This window comes from Pipra filicauda, unplaced genomic scaffold, assembly GCF_003945595.2.
Source record: "Pipra filicauda isolate LSUMZ 115617 unplaced genomic scaffold, ASM394559v2 scaffold193_size2426894_pilon, whole genome shotgun sequence".
In the NCBI taxonomy this organism is placed as follows: domain Eukaryota; kingdom Metazoa; phylum Chordata; class Aves; order Passeriformes; family Pipridae; genus Pipra; species Pipra filicauda.
This window is the reverse complement of record NW_024104302.1, coordinates 1,472,941-1,494,010: the sequence shown is the minus strand read 5'-3', so window position 1 is coordinate 1,494,010 and position 21,070 is coordinate 1,472,941. Positions and strand designations below refer to the sequence as shown.

The window sequence follows — 21,070 nt, the reverse complement described above, 5'->3', positions numbered from 1 at the left end:
AAAGGTTTCCTTTTCTATTCTGCTCCCTCAGAAAATATTAAGGAGGGGACAGAGGGAAGACAGCCTGATGCATTATGCAGGAAAGGCTGTGTCTTCTCAATTCCCTTTGCATCCCACAACCTGGGCAGGAAATCACAGTGGAACAGAACTACAGTTTGCAAGAGGTTTTTCCTTTCTCTTTGGGACACTTCAATAAAATTTTTCTGCTACAAAATGTTCCATTGCAATTGTGCAAAGGGATTTTGTTAAAGTCCCCAGTGTGGTTTTTTACCCTGAGATGAGGTGTTGACAGCAGCTGAAGTAGCTCTTTTTCTTCATTATTCACTGGTGCAGTCTGCAACTCTTCTATTACCTTCAAAATAAAAATTTGCAGGCCCAAAATTAAAGGAGTCCACCAAACAAGATCCAATTGCAAAGCTCTGATGTATTAGAAAAGCAGGCTTAAATAACAGGAAAAGCAGGAGACAGGAATTTTTGACTTACATCTTCAACTAATCCTGCTGCACTGTGTAAAACAGGAGTTGGACTCTGCCTTTCATAATGACGGAGTTTTTCATGAATCTGAAAAAGATTACTCAGAGACATTTCTACAGAAAGATTCAAAACTTCCTAAATATACCTACACCAGAATATTTTTCTATTTAAGGAATATAATTTTTCTGAGATGTGTCAGGAAAATAATCTCTCTTGGGGTTACTTTTTTTGTTTAGGAGTCTTCTAGTTTTCTTTTTACTCGTGATAGTTTCAGACAGCCAGAAAATCTGTAAGGACTTTAGCAGTGTAAGTAAAAAAAATGCAGCCACCTCAGACTACTTTTTAGTTACAGGGCACTGTATCTTCATTTTAGCAATCAGAGCAGAGATGTTTCTTCCTGAACAAAATATGTTAATTGTCAAATGTTCTTAATGTTTGTGCTTAAACACACATACTTTGGTTGGTACGGAATTCTTAAAAAAAAAGCAGTTTTGGCAAAGTAAATGGTTGATAAATCAAGAGAATAAGTTGATAAATACAGAGAATAAGTAAACTGTAAGGAAATGTACATACTTAAATAAACTTTTACCTTCATGAGGTAGCTGAGACTCCTTTCACTGAAGACATCCCTAAGGAATCCCATTTCCTCTTTATGATTTGAGTCAGGTCTTAGCTGAGATGTCAAAAGGGCCAAAGTTTCATGCAATCCTAAATTCAGATTCAGGACAGAACAAAAACATTGTACACAGCATTTCTCATGGGACCTTCTCCTGCAGACTCAACAGCTACTACACTTACTTGGGTACCACATTGGTGATTATCAAGTTTGCAGAGACTTGTGTTTATCTACCACTCATTTTGCAATGCTCCCTTCATAAGTGGCAAACACAGCTTAAGATATAACAATTATCATGTTAAGGCAAAAGCTACCAAAGCAATATATATTTTTTAAAAAAACATTACCTTACATTAACATGAAGTTTCCCCTTCATGTTAATTATTCTGTGTTCTAGAACAACTTGCCAATTTGAACTGATTTCCTGTGTGAAACACTAAGATTTCAGTCACTGTTCTGTTGAAAACATGCAGCTTAGTTACCTGAGTCTTCAGAAAGCACTGGCATGGCTTTGTTCTTAATCTTAGAGGCAAATGTTCAGCTTCAATCAACACAATTGTTTCTTCTTTCTGGACTGTGATTCAGAGGCAGTCCTGAAACGAGCAAACACAGCACCTAAGCTCAAGCATGTGAGAAAAATGGCAAGTAGGTAAAAATAGTGAATTCCTAGTACATCTTTCCCTCAAGTGTTCAGTTTAACCTAAATAGAGCAGAGTTCTGCAGTTATTCTTCTACACAAGTAAAACAATGAAAAATACCAGGTTATACAATAACCATATGGTATCTCAGACAAGGCTGATGCTAAAGAGAGCATCCCTCTAGAGAGGTAGTTTTCACAGGTCTAAGTAACTGTCTGGAAAGACAGAAGAGAATGGATGTTTAAAAGCCTTGATAAACATCAGATGCAGAAACAGAGAGAGCAGGCAGGAAGATGCCACATCACAAGATGTTCTGTGGCTTCCTAAAAGCACATCTCAAAGGAATGTATGTCCCCCTGGAATTCTGATGAACACCATACTACAATTCCATTAAAGCTAATAATAAGACTGTCACTCTATCAACCCTGGTCACAGCTACTAAGGATGTTTCAACAAGCAAGGCTACTTCTCCATTGCTCAGAAATTGCTTTAGATGCTTTTAGTGCAGATTTCTCTTGTCACTGAGAGCAAATGACTCCAGAGCAATTGTTTTTAAAAAAGGCAAAACTGAATTTATGCTTATAATTATCAGTCCAAGATGAAACACTGTATTCCAAGGCACTTAAAATCTTTTTCATGCTTACAAAAATTCATCAGACAAATATTTGCATTAAAAAAAACTGCCATAGCAGCACACATAAAGTATTACAAAGGAACGTGTGATACTCCAACTCTTTGCTAAATGCAATAAAGGATGTTCCTTGTGTTTCTACTCGCAGATAAATCTCTGATATTTTGATTGCAAGTTTGATGGTTTTCCAATTCAACATTTTTTAAAATAGCTTCCTTTTAAAATACCACAGTATTGCATGGCAAATTAGCATATACCTAGTCAGAATTTTCCAGATTCCTGAGTTACTCTACAACATACTGAAATGTTAAGCTCAACAGTCACCTCTGTTTTGCACCCTGTATTTTCTACCATACAATTAATTAGTCCAACTGGGTATCAAAACCTAAGTGAGTTTTCAAATGAACTGAGTGTTGAAATCTCACTCTGACGCTCTACATGGGGTCAAAGTAGGGGATTAAACAGAAGCATAATGTGATTTGGCATATCCCCATTACCTTGGAAAATAAACCTATTGTGGTTCACAGCTTAATACAACACAAAGCTTCTGTAATCCAGATTAATATCATCCAAAGCAGCAGATCCCATTTCAGAAAGCAGTTTAACATCTTGCCGGGAGAAGATCACCCCAGCGATAAGGTCAGACAATACACCTGTAGGAAACAGGGCCCGAGTACCGATGGCCATTACACAGGATTTCTCCTCGCGTCCAACTCTGAGTGAGACAAGTCTTTCGCTGGGTACTGCACCTACCGCAGCACTAAAAGAGCGGCTTCTCCCACGGCTGAGCGAGGCACGGAGAGGAGGGCACAGCGTTCCCGCTGGGCCCCGCGGGGCCGGGCTCTCCCTCCGCCGCCCCACCTCGGGGGCACGGCCCGTGCTGGGCGCTGCGGGGGCCCGGCGGACACCGGCGGGGCGGAGCGGGGCGAGGCCGGACCGGCACCCCGGGCAGGGCTCTGCCAGCCCGGAGAGAGCGTTCTTCGTGCGCTCCACCGAGCCCGGGCACCGAGGCTTGTGCGGCCGGACCCCTTCACGGCTCAACCGAGCGCGGGGCGAAGTTACGTCCCGGGCTTCCCGCACATCAGCAGCCACACGTTCCGTTCCCGACCTGCTTCCCAGCCCTGAGGCCGCGCTTGGCGAGCACCGCCCCAGCCGCACCTCCGCGGGGCCCCCGCCGGGTACGGCCCCGAGTCCCCGCGCTCGGCCCGAGCCCGCCGGGCAGACCCGGCGGTGCCGCGGGCTCCGGTCACGCCGGGCCCCGCACCTCGGAGGCGGCGCCGGGAGCCCGGCCCGACCCCGCCCGGCCGAACAATGGGGCCGCCTCTGCCGGCGCTGCCACCGCGCCCCGGGACCGGCGCTGCCGCCGGGCCGCCCTTACCTGCGGGTGCGGGCCTGTGCGGGGCCGGAGGCCGCTCCGGAGGCCTCAGAGCGGCTCCCGACACTCGCGTCCCCGCATCCCGGTGCGCACCCCGCTCATGCGCCCTCGGAGCCGCTCTACGCGCCGCCTCCCTCCCGCCCCCAACCTGCCCGCGGCCGGGAGGGCGGCCGGGCTGCGGTCGGAGGTGTGCGCAGCCCGCAGCGGCTCCCTCCGGGCCCCGCCGCCCTGACCGCCGGAGCTCTCGGGGCTGCGCCGGCCGCCCTCGCCGTTGTCCCCTCCCCGGGGCTTGGCGCGCCCGGCTCACCCCTCCGGCCGCTCGGCGTGTGCCCCGTCAGGCCGCGGCCGCTCCGCATCTTCCCCCGGTGCTGCCGGCGAGCGGGCAGCGCTGGCGGCTCCCGAGCCCCGCTCCGCCGGCATCCGGGTGCGCCCCGTGCCCCGGGCACCGGCGCCGCGCTCGGCGGCGGCTGCTGCGCGCAGGCGGCGGGGTCCGGCCGCCCCTCCCGCCCCGCCGCGTTCTCGCCGCGCCCGCGGAGCATCGCGGCGGCCCGCAGCATGTCGGCCGTGCGCAGGAAGTTCGGGGACGAGTACCAGGCCGTGGGCCCCGCTCGCTGCAGCGCCCGCAGGGAGCGGCAGCGCTTCGTGGACAAGAACGGGCGCTGCAACGTGCAGCACGGGAACCTGGGCGGCGAGAGCAGCCGCTACCTCTCCGACCTCTTCACCACGCTGGTGGACCTCAAGTGGCGCTGGAACCTGCTCATTTTCCTGCTGACCTACACGGTGGCGTGGCTGGTGATGGCCTCGATGTGGTGGGGCATCGCCTACCTGCGAGGTGACCTGCACCAGGCGCACGATGACACCTACAGCCCCTGCGTGGCCAACGTGTACAACTTCCCCTCCGCCTTCCTCTTCTTCATAGAGACCGAGGCCACCATCGGTTACGGGCACCGCTACATCACCGAGCGCTGCCCCGAGGGCATCGTGCTTTTCCTCTTCCAGTCGCTGCTGGGCTCCGTGGTCGATGCGTTCCTCATCGGCTGCATGTTCATCAAGATGTCCCAGCCCAAGAAGCGAGCCGAGACGCTCATGTTCAGCCGCGCCGCGGTCATCTCGCAGCGGGATGGGAGGCTCTGCCTCATGTTTCGTGTCGGCAACCTCCGCAACAGCCACATGGTGTCTGCCCAGATCCGCTGCAAGCTGATCAAGGTAAGGGCTGGCACGACAGCGGGTGGCACGGGGCACCCGGGTTCAAGTGGGCAGCGTGAGCCAAGTGCAGCGTTGTGTCCCTAGTGCAGCTGTCATGGGGCTTCCCCTGTGCAGCCCCTGCTGCTGCTGCTGGTGGGCTCTGCCCTGGCCCGGGGAGAGCTGCCCTGGCCCTCGGTGTGTGAGTGAGAGGGGCAGTGCGAAGGACTGTGAAGAAGTCGCAGTGGCTGGCCATAGGAGGAGCCATGGAAGAGCCAAGCTGGCACAGGGAAAAACAGCCTCATCAGAGACCTCCCAGGGGCATTCCGGTGGATTGTGAGGCTGGCAGAAGGATGGATGTGTCAGGATGCAGGATAGCTGCAGGAAGGGTACTGAGGCATGCTCCTTAGCAGGTGATGGCTGGAAAGAAAGAATTGATAAAGGACAAATATCAGCCTTGACCTCCTCTTCCCCTTGGGGAAACTTGGTGATCTTGAACTTGCAGAGCTTTATCCCAGTGTTCCAGCTAGTGACCTCCTAGCATTTCAGAGGGGTTGTACAGGTGCTTTAGTGGGAAGACCCTTTGATTGTCACCAGTACCTATTTAATAATCACTGACGATGGTTAACATAATTCAGAATGCAAGAAAACTGAAACTCAAAGATCATAACAAAACAAATAAATTATAAGGAGACAGTGGAATTTGGCAGGCACGAAGGTCTGGAAGATAAATCAGGTGGAGCTGAATGGAAGAAAAACACTGTATAGAATTGCTGAGGTGGAGCAACACAGCAGCTCTCAGCAGCTGTGTCTTGTCATGGGAGCACACCTGGGGAGGACTGTCAGAAATGGGATCCCAATGATAACATTAATTTCAGAATGTCGTCTCTGAGTGTTATAAATGTTCATACTCTATCTGGTAACCCACTCTTTGGAGCAACTGTCCTTTTTAATAATCTGCAGAAATAACCATGAAGCAGTAGGTGATTGGGCAATGGTAAATATGGAAGGCTGTTTTCCTTCTGTTCTGGGCAGAACACTTGACTGAGGTGTTAATTTTTCTTGGTGCAGAATACCATTTAAAATGGAGAATCCACTAAGATTCAAAAAAATGTTGGATATATATGGGAACAAGCTGTCAGGAGTTACACTAGAGCAATATTTGTAGGAATTGGAATGCCAGCTAAACCATGTTTTTTATTGCTCTCTAACTATTCAAAATTAGCAGAAAGCCTCCTCTCAAGCTGGAATGCAAGTCAAAGTGGAATAAAAGCAGTGTCATAGTTTTGTTTTTACAGTGATGGTAGCTCATTATAAATTCTTTTTGAAATAAGACACTGAATATACAAGGTGTGCTTTCTGCTGACAATCTGTTGCTACACAATGCTGATATGCAAATGATTGGGACAGAAAACTCAGGGACATTGATGGATCTGCTTGACCAATTTCTCTTAGGATAGCCAGCTTAGGATAGGCTAGGCAATGAATCAGTGAGCAGTTCTTGATTTTTTTTTTTTGTACAGTTGTCATGCCCATGACTTGTCTTAAAGCTGCTTTGCAACCTTTGGCAAATATAAGCTATGAACAGTGGAAAAATTAAAAGTGAATGTGCACCAGCTGCCCCCTCAGTCCTCACTGCAAGGTGTGGTATTAGTTCCTGTGACTTTCTGTAAATCCTCCTCGTTTTGTGAAAGTGCCTGTTGAACTGGACACATCATTCTAGCAGTCAACAGTGGCTGTTCAAGTGTCTTATCACACTTTTGTCCTTGACATAGGAGATCTTTTTAGTAGTGAGTGTAGTGTTTTGGTTGGACCAATGGAGCTCTTTACCCTTTGTAAAGAAAGTACACCAACCTGAGTCTGTCTGAATGGCATTTACTGGCAGTGTGATGTATGCCCTAAGATATTTAGGAGATTGCAGTGGTGCCACCACTGTCACCACACTGTGCTGGCTCTTCTTTGTGTCCAGGGACTGTGCAGCAGCACAGTGTAGTGATGTCGTGCAAAAGGCTGGAGCTCTTTTTAGGCTGGGTCGTGGTGAGTTTGGAGAACAGCTACAAAACTAACTGTGTGTGTCTCAGCAAAAACTTTTCCAGAAACCTGAGTCTTTCTAATTTACATTGAGTAGTGTAGAAGCAGGAAAAAGCAAAATCCTGGGGCGAGAAACAGTAAAAAGCTGTTTGAACTAGCTGCTGAAAACGCTGCAGTTTCAGATCCTGGTCTTTTCAGTGTCACAGTGAGCTTTATTTTTCTGCCTGTTGGTTTCTGGACCTTCCTCATGTGCCTCAGGCAGTATGGTGATCAGTATTGATTTTTTAAAACTTAATTACGCCAGCTATTCTTATCTTCTCTTGATGGGATTACAGGTGTGATTGATAAACATGATGGTGTTGGAGTGTAAAGTGCTCTGTGCAGTGTTTCAGATGGTGTAGGACGTTTTGATTCAGAAAGCTGAGGACTGTAAAATCATCGTAGCCTGTTTTCAACATGTGCTAACAACAGTATTAAAAATACTTCTTGCAAGCTGATAGTCCAAGTGTGGAGCTGAAGCCCAGATAGGTGAGATGATTCCTCTCAAATACCAGTACTGAAAATACCCTAGTACTGTTTGGCAAACGACCACATTCCATTTTAGCATTTTCCAGATTCCTGAGTTTCTCTACAACGTACTACAATATTAAGCTCGATGGTGCTGCATCTTTTGCATCCCAATTTTTTTATACTCCAATGCTTAATGAGTCCACCTGGGTATCAAAACATAATTATGCGAGTTCTCTAAGGAGTGATGTGACAGAGGGTTAATAAAAATAAAATTGCATCATGTCCAGTTAAAGGAGAATGTGCATAAACAACAGGGTTTAGAAAAGCAATAAGAATGAATACAGGATAGGAGTGAAGATTTGAAGGACATAAGGTGTTTGTTCACTAAAACAAAGTGATGATGCAGTGGAAGTGTGCCTGGTAATAAAAAACAAAACAAAGATCCAGTGGCAGAAAGTTAAAGACACGGGAGTCTTTTTTTTTTTTTTTTTTTTAGGTATGAAGCACTTAACCTTTGGAGAAATTCATCTAAACCTTTAGATTCTCTACCTCTGACCACATTTAAAATGCAAGCTGGGCCATTTCTAAGTAATTGTGCCCCTGTTCAAGCATTGTATTGATCTGTGAAATTTGCTTGGCTTTGTGTTATATGAGTCAAAATTAAGAATCACAAGTGTTCCTTCCAGACTTCTTGCTGACAGTTTATAGTCCTCTGCCTTGTTTTGTGATCCTTTGAGTAAAGCTGTGTATGTGCAACAAAGGTCACTGGCTGGGAGCCTGACATATTGGGGCTATTAAGCTCTCTTCATTCAGGTTAATTGCTTTTTTATTTAACAAAGTTTCTTTTAAAAATTCCCCATGGCCTGCATAAATCAATCCTGTGTGTAAGATACTGAATACCTCAAACACAACCTTTTGCTTTCTCCCAGATCTGTTACCTCTAATCATCCTCGCTGGATTTGTTTGCTTTTGAATGGATTTGATCGAAGACTCTTCCACAGAGAAAAATGGTTTGTAGATCAAACAAAGTTCTTAAGTCAGTCAGGCAGCAGTTTTTGTGCAAATACGCACATTTTTGTCTGGGTAGATGTATTTGATAAAACTTTGGGACAGTTTGAGGTTTCGGATGTTGGTTCTTGCAGCTCATGTCGAGCCTTGTTACCGTGGAGCAAAGATCATGCACAGCCAAGGAATTTGGGCACCCACGGAAGGAGCAGCAGCCAGGCAACAAAGCAGGGGTGTAGTTCTGCAGCTTGGTTCTGCAGATTGTCTCAGGAAAAGAGAAAAGACGTTTTAGCCATAGTTTGATTACACCTCTGCCCATAACAGGGACCGTCACCACCGGTATGTGTAGTGGTTTTGATCATTTTTATTTCATAGCATTGCCCTTTTTGTTTCCAATCACAACTAATTTGTGAGAATGCTTTTACGAGAAACCAGCTGATGTTTTCTCTGTCTTCATCAGTAGTGGAGAAACTGGCTCTTGTCCTCTTGTGTAAGGGAGAACTTGGTTATTTAGATAGGAATTTTTTATTTTCCTTAGCAGAAAAACAAACACACAGCACATAGATGAAATCGTGCATTGTATTTAATATTCTGGCAGCTTCCTAACTGGTTATGTAATCACCAGTAAATACCAGGCAGTTATAACATCAGCATTTTTAAGATACATGTGAAGTGGAAGGACAATATGAAGATACACTAGTTGCTTAGGGAGTGTTTTTAAAGACTAGTAAAATAATACTAATTGGATTTAAGTTGATGGCAGAACTGCTACCTTTGACTTGACCTCAAGGAATGGTGTTTCCAAGCAGTGGAACCCCAATACATTTGTCAATATGAATGCAACACCATTATTAAAATTATTTAGTAAATACAGAATAGTCTACCATTTATAATCAGTACTCGTCTTCTTAAAGAGTTAAGTGCTTTTTAATCAAATAATAAGCAGAAAGGATTTTAAAGAGGTTTTGTGTTGGCTGTGCAAAGCTTCTAATTTTAATGGGCAGTTTCCACCAGAGACCTTCAGAGACTGAGCTGAGGAGCTGCCTGGCCAACTGATGTCATTTTTAGTTATACCTTGAACACCAGGAAAATTTGGAGGGAACACTAAGGGGTGGAGGGAAGTTATCATATCAGTATTTTTATTGGACCCATGAAATGATGGGAAGACAAATGGGGCACTTAAGTTAATAATATTATAAGTTCCTTATTAAGGTCAGTTTAGAGTAGGTGGTACATGCAAATTGGCAAGGGATGACTGCATCATCAGCATCAATTCAGGTGGTTTTGTGGAAACATCACTTACCAGACATACTGTACCATTGCCATGTTTACCTTTGAGTTAATACATCATATACCATCTGCCAAACAAAAGTCAGTAAGATACAAAAATAATGAAACATGAATTCAAGCAACAGATTCAAATGTGCTCAGCTTGCAGATTTTCTTGATAACAGGACCTTTTGCTGCAGGATATTCCTGTTGAACATCCATTGCAAGGCATGTAGTGTGGCACATGACATTTTTGTTGAAGTATATACACATATATATAACTCATGGTAGAGTTTGTAGGTGGTGATGAATCCTAGGGCACAATAAGAAGAGTCAAAATGGTTCTTACACAGCAGCCTCGTAGTATTTAGCATTACTTGTATTCCATTATTAAGGCCCCAGAGCTAATATATGTAGATGATAATGTCATGGAAGAGGCAGGTTTAAACTTTATTGCACTGATGTCATGTTTTGCCTCACGTGGTGATTACTAAATCATCTTTTTATCTTTAGTCCAGACAGACACCGGAGGGAGAGTTTCTGCCACTAGACCAGTGTGAACTGGATGTTGGATTTGGAACTGGAGCCGACCAGCTGTTTTTAGTTTCCCCTTTAACCATCTGTCATGAAATTACCTCAGAGAGCCCCTTTTTCTGTCTCTCACAAAGATCACTGAGAAGTGAGCAATTTGAAATAGTTGTCATCCTCGAAGGAATCGTTGAGACTACGGGTAAGATTTAGAATAATACGCGTACTCTAGTTTTTAGTCTTTTCTTTTTTGTCCTGATATTTTTAGCAAGGCAGCTGTTAGTCCTGGATGCTTCAGAATATCCTGCCATATGCTGCAGAACTTCAGTGGCCTGTACCAGTGAATAGGAGACCTCTCTCCCCCACAGGGCTCTGCATTCCCGATTCCCAAAGTGGCCAGTACATCCAAGAAGAGACACAGGCTCCTGATTTAAGGACCACCACTCTGAAAGAACGTTGGACTTTAAAAGTTGCCAGTGCTGCAAAATCTCTTTTCTGTGTAGCTTGCATTAAATTGAATGCAGAATAAGGAGTCCAGTTTTACAGCACAAATACAGGCCTTGTCAGCCACAAAGATTGTGGGCACATATGGTTATCAACAAATATGGGCAGGGCTTTTTTTTTTTTTTCCCATTTGGGTGTGGTGTTGTCCAGGTGACAGCTGACTTTGTGGCCTTGTCTTTTGAGAACTTAATTGTTTTATGAATGCTGTGAAAACGTGTTCTAGTTATATAAGAAGCTCTGCATCAAGGATCTGTGCACGTTGTTGAAGTCCAAATCATCAGTATTCTGATCTTCCTCTGCCGCCTTCTGAGGATTTGTTAAGCTTTGGTTAATCAAAGTGCATTTTCATCCTTTCTGCATTTACAGTTGCATGGAAGACAGCTTCAGTGGCTCTGCACAGCTTTTGTCTTGACATACTATTTGGAGAAAAAGTAGCCTAGCCTATAGAAGGAATGGAATGTTACATTTTTCATTTAGCTTTAGCTCCCCACACACCTGATCCTCGCCAGAGAACTCTGGAAGCCTCTGCCAAGCAATAGTTCTTTCTCCCAAGGTGACTTCCAAGGAACAGTATTACAAACTCTCTCAAGACTGAGAGAATTGGGATTGTTCAGCCTGGAAAAGAGAAGCTCTGGGGTGACCTAATTGTGGCCTTCCAGTACCTGAAGAGAACTTACAGGAAAGATGGGGCAAGAGCATTTAAAGGACAAGGGAGAATGGGTTAAAATTGAAAGAGAGTAGGTTTAGATTAGATATTAGGGAAAAAGTCTTTACTTTGAGGGTGGCACAGGTTGCCCAGAGAAGCTGTGGCTGCCCCATCCCTGCAAGTGTTCAAGGCCAGGTTTGGATGGGGCTCTGAGCAACCTGGTCTAGTGGAAGGTGTCCCTGCCCATTCTAAGATTTTACAATACAAGCTGTAAGATTGTTGTTGCTGTCAAGCTAATTCTGTTTTAATTTTACATTCTGCTTTTGCTTGGTCTCTAGTCTGCAATATTTAATGCAATATTTGTGTAAAACTCTAGTCAGTGAACTAGAGGCACTCCACTGATGTCAGAAGATTGTCCAGGAAAAATCACCCTATTTTATAATCTATAACATTATTAGCTTACAGGCTACAATTGATTTTTAGCCTTGTATTTTTTGTTGTAGATGCCAGTCTGCTTGCTGACATTAGAATGCCATGCTTTTGTCTCTGTTCCCATAGGAATGACGTGTCAAGCTAGGACCTCGTATACAGAAGATGAAGTCCTTTGGGGTCACAGGTTCCTCCCTGTAATGTCTCTGGAAAATGGGTTTTTCCGTGTTGATTATTCTCAGTTTCATGCTACATTTGAAGTGCCCACTCCTCCTTACAGCGTTAAAGAGCAAGAAGAAAAGCTGTCCCTGTCATCTCCTTTCAGTAGTCCCGTTGATAATAACAAAACCAGAGGAGAACAGGTTTGTCTGCTTGACTGTGTTGATATTGCAGGAGAGAAGGACAAACTCCCTTTTAAACTTCAGAAGATTAGCTCGAGAAAGGAAAGCCTTCCACAAAGAGCCCTGAGAATGAGTTCCAGTAACACAGAGAAGACTTTCAGTACTGGAGATCTCTTGAAAATTCAAGAAATAAGTCCCAGCTCTGAGGGTGAAGACAGTGATGACAGGATGCAGCTGAAAGCCTCAAAAATAAGTGCTGAGGCTTTGACTCAGTCTACCAGTGATCTCGAGTTACACAAGATCTCTCCAAGTACAGGTGCTCTGGAGGTGAAATTGGAAGATAATTTACCTGCCAAACTTTGAAAAATGAACTCTGATTGCCTCTCTTAAGAGCTGAGGAAACAGGAGTTGCTGCTGATAAACTGCGTTTAACTGAGACTGCTGACCTGAGAAAGTTGTTTTACAGTAAAGTCATAATTTGGTTTTGCCACTTTCAGGAAGAATGATCCTTTTTGCATAATTGTTCTGTACAGATCCAATTTAGGTAGCATAATAGGACTTTGAGGGGGCAGTAAGATTAAACTGTCATGCCAAAGAGATCCCTGCCCTAGTGATGTTGATCAGCATGCTCACTGCAAATCTACATTGTCTTCCATGTATGCAGATGCTTTTTCATGAAGCAAGGATCAGATCTTTAAGTCACAGAGGGTGTAACACCAGCTGAAACGTGGTTTTGTGCAGCTCAGATCTCAGACTGTTCCTGAAGTATAAAACAACAGAACACAGGAAATATCTGTGATGCTGCTTGGTCACAGTCCAGTTCTCTCTGAGTGACCCCTTTGGAAAGTGGCCTTCCTGTGACACCTGGAGACTGCATCCCTCATCAGTGATCTCCTTCTGTGCTCCCAGTGTCTCATTCATTGCCAGTCAGGTAAAGGAAGCAGTTTGCAATAACCATTTGGGTCATTTGACTCACATGAACTCTCATAAACGTGTTCAGAACTAGACCTCGGCATTTGATTAGGTGGATCACATGTTGAATTTTAACAACCATATCACCAGTCACTGTGAAGGGAACCTGAGGTCAGTAGCTCAACTTAATGGTGTGTCTCATACTGCAACTAAATGAAATTTTAGTTTGAAGACATTGTAATCAAATAAAACCAAAATGCTCTATAATGGTCAGTCATTACACGTTCTCAGAGTTTTACTAATGAATGGTAGTGTCATGTTGATAATGTTTGTTACATTTGCCTTCTCCATTTGTGTGTGATTCTCAATAATTTTGTAGATTTGACATTTATTACTATTCAGCTCAGTCCACCTCAGCCTGTGAAAAAAGTTGGTTTTTTTTCCTGGTTGCTAGTGAGTAAGCATAATCCAAACTTGCTGTTTTGTAAACTGCAGTGTTCAGTAGCTCAGCATATAGGGTGTTTATCACCAAAGCACTAGCACAGCCCTCTCCAACAGAAGGATCAAATTCTACTCTTGTTACATGGACAGAATTCAATCAAATTTAAAAGGGGTGGCAGTGGCCACTTTGATTGGCAAGGCATTCCTTGATGGCAAAGTGATGTATCCAAGCTGGGAATGACTTGGTTTGCATAACTTGCTATTTCTTGCTTTGATCTGTCTACAGTGTGAAACTGGAAAATGGTATTTTATGCAGGGGTCAGATTTGCTCGTTGTTGTTTGTTTTCAACGTGAATTTCAATGTTATATATGTGCTGAAATCTGTATTTTCATTTATTAACTGTATTTGTATGGAGTACTTAGATGACAACGTGAAGTCTTAACTGATGATGAATCTCCCTACTCATCAGAACAGCCAGAGCTGGTGTGAAATAAAATTACATCCACCTTGGGTCTCAAGCAGTCTTTACTCCAACGTGCATGTTGACAACAGAGTCACCCCATCCTTGGGCACACCTCCCTCTGTTTTGAGGGGAGGAATGTCCAGATGCATTAGAGCAATGAGCTGCTGACCAGGGCAGTTTTCACTCATTTTGTGCCACCTTTGGGGGTGAGTAAAAACAGGGGGGTGGGGCAGTCCAGGGGGTGATGATGTCACTGGGACCACCCCAGTGTCACTGGGGAGAGCAATGACCTGGTGAAGGAGCAGGTGAGTGAGGAGTCAGGGGGGTTATGAGGGGTCCTTCCAAAAAAGGGAGGTTATAACCCAAAAATGCTTGAAAATACATGGGGATGTGTGTGTAGAAAACAGCCCTGCCCACACTGCTGTCACGCACTGGTCCCTGCTCCTTGCCCCACCCATTCCCTGCACCCACTGTCCTGCCCCCTCGGTGACAAATATGGCCCAGGGATGTCCCCCAGAGCCACAGCGTGTCTGGGGACAGCCAGGGCTGGTGTGGATGCTCCCGTGACCTCCACAGGGTGAATCTCAGCAGAGCCAGCAGGTGAGACTGGAGATGTGGCCAAATAAACCCTCCCTGCCCCAGGGGAGGGCAGGAGGCACTGTCACATCAAGGCACGGGCTAAGAGACTAAGAGCAGTGTGTGACCAAGTGCCAGCCCTGTCCCCAGGGCAGGGGACAGCGGTGGAGGACAGGAGCCAGCCCTGAGCAGAGTCCCTTGCCGGGGACAGAGCTGGTCCCACATCACTTGTGGCGCTTTTTCTTCTGTTCTTTGCGTTTCTGAGCCCTCACATCCTTCTTGAGGCGGCTGTCGACGACCTTGAACTGGCCCTTGACGCCGGGGGGGCGGCGCACACGGGGTCCTACCCCCTTCTTAGCCACCAGGTAGGTGACCTGTCGCTTCTCCTTGGCCAGCCCCGCCTTCTTGTAGATGCTGTGGGAGAAGGGTGAAAGGTCAGAGCAAGTCCCAGTGTCCAGCCCAACTCAGCTCCAGCAGTTTGGCTTTTGGCCCTAAAACCAGTATTAGGCCCCACCCGTCTCCTCTAGGCCCTGTGCCCAGGCTGGGCTGCCCCTCTTTGTTCTGCCACCCCAGATGCAGCCTGGCTGGGTGACACACAGAGCTGTCCCCACGCCATGGCTGCAGGGACACAGCATCACCAGCCAGCCCAGCACCACAGGAAGGAGCTGGATCTCAGCTTGGCCACTCACCGCCGCAGCTGGGCCACCTTCTCCCGCTCCGAGATGTCCACCGTGTCCACCACGGCCTCCGCCTTCTTCTTCATCTGCTCCATCTTCTTCAGCATCTGTGGGGACAGCGAGGGTGAGGGACAGGGCGGTCGGAGGAGGGAGGGAGCACCCGGGAGAGAGATTTGGCCCCACAGCCCCACTCACCCGCCGCTTCTTGCGGGCCTTGGCCTCCGCCACCTTCTTGATGGGGCGGGCATTGATCTCACGCCAGCGCTGCCGATAGGCCTCCACCGTCTGCCGGTCCACGGGCACCTGCTTGCGCCGGTGCTGCTTCTCCTCCTCCGTGAACCACTCGGGCAGCTCCCCCTCCTCCTCGTTGTAGGAGTACCTGGGGAGGCACTCGGGTGACAAGGGGTCCCCACCTCAGTTCACCTACCCCCTCCTGCTGCAGAACGACCCCCGCAGCCCCCACAGCTCCGGCACCTGTTGAAGGAGTCGTCGATGAGGTCCCGCCGGGCCTTTCTGGAGGTGGCGATGACGGAGCCGAGGGCCAGGCCCTCTGCGTCCAGGACACGGGCTCTTTTCACTGCAGGAGGGACACGTTAAAGCTTGGCCTGGCCCCGCCTCCTGTCCCTAAAGAGGGACCCACAGGGCCTCCCCCTCACCTGGGTTCTCAATGGGCACCACCTCAAAGCCACACGGCTCGACACGGCCCCGCTTCCCCCTCACTGCTGTTGGTGGCCTGTGGAGAGGAGCGTGGTCAGGGCTGGGGTCTTCCTCTCCCAGCTCACCAGGACTCTGGAGCAGGGGAGAACATCCTGACCCCCCTCCCAGCCCTCACCTCTCCTCGTCACTGCTGCTGTCATCGTCACTGCTCTGCTCATCCTGTGCTTCACCAGTGCCAGGTGCTGCATCTGTGGCTGGTGGGGGCTCGGCTGGAGCCTCCTCCTGCAGCACCTGCTTCTTCTTCTGCCCTTTCTTTGTTGCTTTGTCTGGGAATAGGAACCACTGGGTGAGAAAGGGCCAAGGGAGACCCCACTGCAGACCATTCCTCTAGAGATCCTGCTCATTAACACTGCACTAATGACAGGTCCTTAACAACACAGGCTGGGAACAGCCTCTGGCCTAGTGGAAGGTGTCCTTACCCATGGCAGGGGTTGGAACTGGATGACCTTTAAGGTTCTTCCAACCCAAACCATTCCATGAAACTGCTCAGGGCAGCATCCCCATCGTGGTTGGATCCAGAGCCCCAGACTGGGCTGTGGGACTGTCCCTCTGTGCCCCCCCAGTGATTCACCTCTCTGGGACTCGCGCTGTCTCTCAGCCAACATCTGGGCCTGCCCCAGCTCCAGGTCCTCATCTGCGTCATCCTCGATGCCAGCAAAGGCGTCCTGGGATGGGGAGCAGAGGGTCAGACACAGGGCAGCCCTGGGGAGCTGCTGGGGCCGAGGCTGCCCCACCATTTCTGTCCCAGTGGGACTCACCTTCCCAAACCACAGGCTGGTCTGTCGCTCCTCCAGCACTGACTTCTCCTCCAGGGGCACCAGCAGGGGATTCTCCTCTTCCTCCCCTTCTTCCTCTTCTTCTTCCTTCTGCTTAAACTTCGCCCTGTGACAAGGAGCAGCAGGATCAGTGCCCCCAGCCAGGACAGGGTGCCCACTGCCGGATCCTGGAGGTGCTCCAATGGCAGCTCCTGCTCCAGGGAGGCCTCTCCCATTCTCACCTCTTCCCACCCTGCTCCCGCCTCTCCCGCTCCAGCTTGCGCTGACGGGCCTCGATCTCCAGCAGCTCCTCTGGGTCCAGGTCACTGTCCAGGGACACATCATCCTCTTCTTCATGATCTGAGACATAAATGTCATCGTCCCCAGGGCCCATCTCCAGGAGGGTGTCTGCTGAGGCCATGTCCCCCCGGGACAACTCATCCAGCAGCTGCAACACAAGTCAGACAAGGCACAAGTCAGGCACTGTCCCAGCCCTGATGGCCCTGGGGAGCTCCCAGGGGAGGCCAGGCCTCCCCCACCACACACCGGGGTCCTGTGGATGCTCCGCAGGGAGAACATGCTGGTGTCACCATCGTCAGCGATGGACACACCAGGCAGGTCCATCTTCAGCTCCACACGCTCACGCTGCTTCCGCTGCTCCTTCAGGATCTTCTTCTTCTTTCTGAGAGAGGGGAAGGAATGAGGCCACACTGCCACACACACCCGAGAGGCTCATCCACTGCCACAGTGGTGCCACATGTCCCTCGGCAGCACTGGCACCCCCTGTGGAGGGTCCCCAACCCTGGGACAAAGGGGGCCCCCAGCTTCATCTGCTTGGAGGAGAAGAGCCCAAGGCCCCCAGACCCACAAACCACCCACTGTGAGAGGAACAGGCTCTGACAGTCCCACCTCTGTCTCCATGGCTGGAACCCCCCGTGCTCCCCATCTCTCCTCCCCGAGATCTTTTTACCTCTTCAACTCTGCCAGCTCCTTGGCCTTCATCTCTGCCAACGCCAGCTCCACCTCCTCCTCCTCCTTCTCCACCTCGTCAGCTGCAGCTTCTGGCACCATCTTCTTCACCTTCTTCTCCTCCTCCTCTCTGCCTTCCTCCTCCTCACCAGAGCTCAGGCTGCCAAAAGGAAGGAGCTCAGAGCAGCTGTGCTGGGCACAGACCCATCCCACCCCTGCTGTTTGCTCCTACTTGATATCCAGCTCCTTTGCCTGCTCCTTCAGCTTTTTGGCCAAAAACCGACGCAGCTTTGTCCTCCAGTTCAGCAGGGCTCTGTTGGGAGGGGGTAAACTGTTAGAGACCCCCCCTAGGCCCAGTTGGTGTGTCTGCCTGTCCCAGTCCCTCCCAGTACCTGAGCTCCTTGCGCCCCAGGACGCGGATGTCCTTGCAGCACTGGCGCAGCTCCTCCGTGGTGGAGCTGTGGTTCTCCAGCTCCCCGTCCCCCAGCGTGATCTGGGCAGGGCACAGAGACAGGGGTGTTAAACCCCAGCCTCCCCTCCATGAGCACAGGGGCACCTGGCTCCATCTTTTCATCCCTCTGTGCTCCAAGGTGCCCCTCGCTTCAGGCACGCACCTCATTGGCCTTGGAGAGGAAGTCCACGGGGTTGGGAGCCTTGAGGAAGTCCATGAGAGTGAAGCGGTGGTAGAGGGTTGTGTCCCCATCAGCATAACCTTCTGCCTGTGGGGGAAAAGGGGCTGTGGGGGGCCAGGGCAGGGCAGAACCGAGCAGGTGCCACCAGCCCTGAAGGATGGATGGTGTCACCTAACTCGTGTCTGGCTGCAGTGTCCACCTGAACGTGTCTAATGGGTGGATTTGATGACCTCAGAGGTGTTTTCCAACCACAGGGATTCTGTGAGTCCACATGAGTCCACCAGCCCCAACCCAGCAGCTCCACAGCATCTCCCAGTCCCACCCCAGACATGGAGAGCTGGCAGTCACAGAGGTTTGTGTCAGCTCCATGCCCAGCTGAGATCACCTGACACGGCCTTTACTGTCCTAAAGACATCTCATAGTCACAGAAACCCAGTGGCCAACTCTTGTAGGGAGTTTAACTGATGGGTTTAACTGTAGGATTTAATTGGCTCCTATCCAGCCTCACAACTTGTATCTCCATTTCCCCATTGCTGCACCAACTTCTAGGGCTGAAAACCTCCCCAAAACTGGTTCTCCCACCACTTTGCATCCCCAGATCTTTAATTTTCCTGATCAATTTTGCTCATTACAATCTCTTCAGCCCCAGCCCCATTTGTGTGTTTGGCCCTTGCTCATACCTTTGGTTTCTTCTTGCTGACCAGTTCACTGACAGACTTGGTCTGAACCTCCACCTCCTTGAAAGCATATTTTGGGTCAAAAAACTTGCTGTCGATTTTATCTGGAGCCTGATAACCTGGGATGGAGAAATCAGAGTCATCAGAGCCCTTCGTCCTGGGATGGAGGGATCAGAGCCCTTCCTCCTGAGATGGAGGAATCAGAGCCCTTCCTCCTGAGATGGAGGGATCAGAGCCCTTCCTCCTGAGATGGAGGAATCAGAGCCCTTCGTCCTGGGATGGAGGGAGCAGAGCCCTTCCTCCTGGGATGGAGGGATCAGAGCCATCAGCAGGTTCCCTCAGCCCCATCCCAGCAGCTGCAGGTCCCCCCAGGTGCTCACCCTGGCACACCACAAAGATCTCAGCAGACTCGTTGCGGGAGGCCTGGGGCTTGGTGGCCTGGACCTTCTGGAAGAACTGCTGGAAGATCCACAGGAGGGGTTGGTAGTCCCGGGAACGGAAAACCTTGGTGATGAACCAGCCGCCCTTGCAGAGGAACTCACAGGCCAGTTTCAGGGCCATGAGGGTCAGGTTGGCTGGAGCAGGAGAGAAGAGGGAGTGAGGGTGTGACCTTCTCTGTGAGGGTGGGGAGGCCCTGGCACAGGTTGCCCAGAGAAGCTGTGGCTGCCCCTGGATCCCTGGAAGTGTCCAAGGCCAGGTTGGATGGGGCTTGGAGCAACCTGGGCTAGTGGAAGGTGTTCCTGCCCGTGGCAGGGGGTGGGAAGTGGATGGTCTTTAATGTCCCTTCCAACCCAAACCATCCTGTGACCCTAAAAGCAGTCACTGTCCCCACACTAGTGCCCCCAGAGCAGCCCCACCTTGGGAGTAGGCGTCGTGCACCCAGCTGGCCCCCACGTTGGGTGCCCCATCGTTCAGCACCACGTCCACCTTCCACGTCTGCAGCTCCTTGCGCAGAGCCTGGGGGACAGGGACACTCAGAACCCCTCCTGGGACCTCCACCTGAGCAGGTGGGGGGGTCATGACCCCCCTGAGCCCCAGGGCAGCAGGGGACACTGGGGGCAGGGACACACCTGGCGGCACTTCTCGGTGGTGATGTCCTCCTGCAGTGTCACCACATTGGGGATGGGCTTGATGGGGACCAAATCCACTCCTGGGGTGATGAAAGACATCCCGGCCCCTCAAAACCAGGCTCCAGCCCATCCCACGTGGCTGCCCCACCCACCCTCTCCTCCTCCCAGGATCCCCAGTCCTTTCCCCGTCAGTTCCAGGGGTGGTGGTGGATGTCCCTGCCCCTCGTTCCTGCCAGATCCCACCACTCACCAATGATCAGGCTGGACACTGGCATGAATTTGGAAGCCACCTGAAGCCTGGGAAGAGAAGAGAGGAATGAAACCACCCAGGAGAGCCCCCAACCTTAGACTGTGCTGCTGGGGTTTGGGATTGAGGACAGAGACACAGTGACAGGGCACACACAGGACACTGTGACAGTGTCCCAGGGCAGCTGGTGGCACCAGGACACAGCCCCGACCCCACTCACCACCCGCCGGGGGCCGCACACAGATCCAGCAGAGCCCGGGCCTTCTGCAGGAACTGGAACTTCCGATTGAGCTGGAGTAGCTTGAAGGAGGAGCGGGAGCGGAACCCTGGGGGGTACCCGGGGGTTACTGGGGTGATAGGGGGCCGCACCCCCCCCACCCCCAGCGCCGGGCAGGCCCCTCACCCGTCTCCTTGGCCAGGTGGTAGAACTTGTCCCGCCGGCTCTTGCCCAGTTTGCTTTTCTTGCCCATGGCGGCGACGGAGGGGCCGCGCTGTCAGCGCCGGGCTTGGACCTGCGGGGAGAACGGGCTGCTGCCCCAGGACACCGACACGACCCTGATCCCGCTCCTGATCCCGCTCCTGATCCCTGTCCCGGTGCCGCCGCGTGCCCACAGCACCTTCCCGGCGTGCTCCGCGCCAACCGACAACTTCCGGTTGGTCCCTTTCTAGCCGCCATCTTGGGAGTGGCGCGCCCCCGCCGCCGCGGCCAGGCGGGCTGCCGAGGGTGAGAGAAGGGGAACGACAACGGGAGGCT

At 50.0% G+C, this 21,070-nt stretch overlaps 3 protein-coding genes across 8 annotated transcripts in view; 1 reads left to right on the top strand and 2 right to left on the bottom strand.

The window, feature by feature from the left end:
- MPP3 (membrane palmitoylated protein 3) overlaps positions 1–4,136 on the bottom strand; it is a 16,825-nt gene extending 12,689 nt beyond the window's left edge. For 4 of the 5 annotated variants that reach the window (XM_027745593.2, XM_027745629.2, XM_027745636.2 and 1 more), the window contains exons 1-5: positions 3,738–3,843; positions 1,573–1,683; positions 1,064–1,182; positions 484–561; positions 272–352 (exon numbers count right to left, since the gene is read on the bottom strand). In XM_027745593.2, coding sequence (XP_027601394.1) covers positions 272–352; positions 484–561; positions 1,064–1,182; positions 1,573–1,597 — 303 coding nt within the window. In that variant the 5' untranslated portion in view covers positions 1,598–1,683; positions 3,738–3,843. Of the gene's footprint in view, positions 1–271; positions 353–483; positions 562–1,063; positions 1,183–1,572; positions 1,684–3,737; positions 3,844–4,041 lie in introns of those variants that run through there. The other variant, XM_027745619.2, reaches the window with a different exon arrangement.
- LOC114000946 (G protein-activated inward rectifier potassium channel 1-like) lies at positions 3,718–14,051 on the top strand. Of its 2 annotated transcripts, none has more exons than XM_027745766.2 (3): positions 3,718–4,940; positions 8,387–8,467; positions 10,245–10,327. In XM_027745766.2, exons 1-2 carry the CDS (start codon positions 4,290–4,292, stop codon positions 8,399–8,401), a joined length of 666 nt encoding a protein of 221 aa, XP_027601567.1. In that variant the 5' UTR covers positions 3,718–4,289; the 3' UTR covers positions 8,402–8,467; positions 10,245–10,327. The 2 variants fall into 2 exon arrangements, with proteins under 2 accessions (XP_027601567.1, XP_027601558.1); XM_027745757.2 differs by lacking the exon at positions 8,387–8,467 and adding an exon at positions 11,968–14,051 and having other exon boundaries at positions 3,891–4,940; positions 10,245–10,461.
- FTSJ3 (FtsJ RNA 2'-O-methyltransferase 3) lies at positions 13,903–20,920 on the bottom strand. The gene is made up of 21 exons (XM_027745526.2): positions 20,720–20,920; positions 20,537–20,642; positions 20,320–20,366; positions 20,070–20,149; positions 19,857–19,956; positions 19,380–19,574; positions 19,003–19,118; positions 18,305–18,409; positions 18,083–18,183; positions 17,923–18,003; positions 17,692–17,850; positions 17,268–17,403; positions 16,964–17,169; positions 16,725–16,848; positions 16,538–16,631; positions 16,082–16,232; positions 15,906–15,982; positions 15,724–15,826; positions 15,445–15,628; positions 15,262–15,356; positions 13,903–14,986 (listed from the first exon to the last, which is right to left on the bottom strand). Exons 1-21 carry the CDS (start codon positions 20,784–20,786, stop codon positions 14,797–14,799), a joined length of 2,517 nt encoding a protein of 838 aa, XP_027601327.1. The 5' UTR covers positions 20,787–20,920; the 3' UTR covers positions 13,903–14,796.
- Between the last annotated feature and the right edge of the window lie 150 nt (positions 20,921–21,070).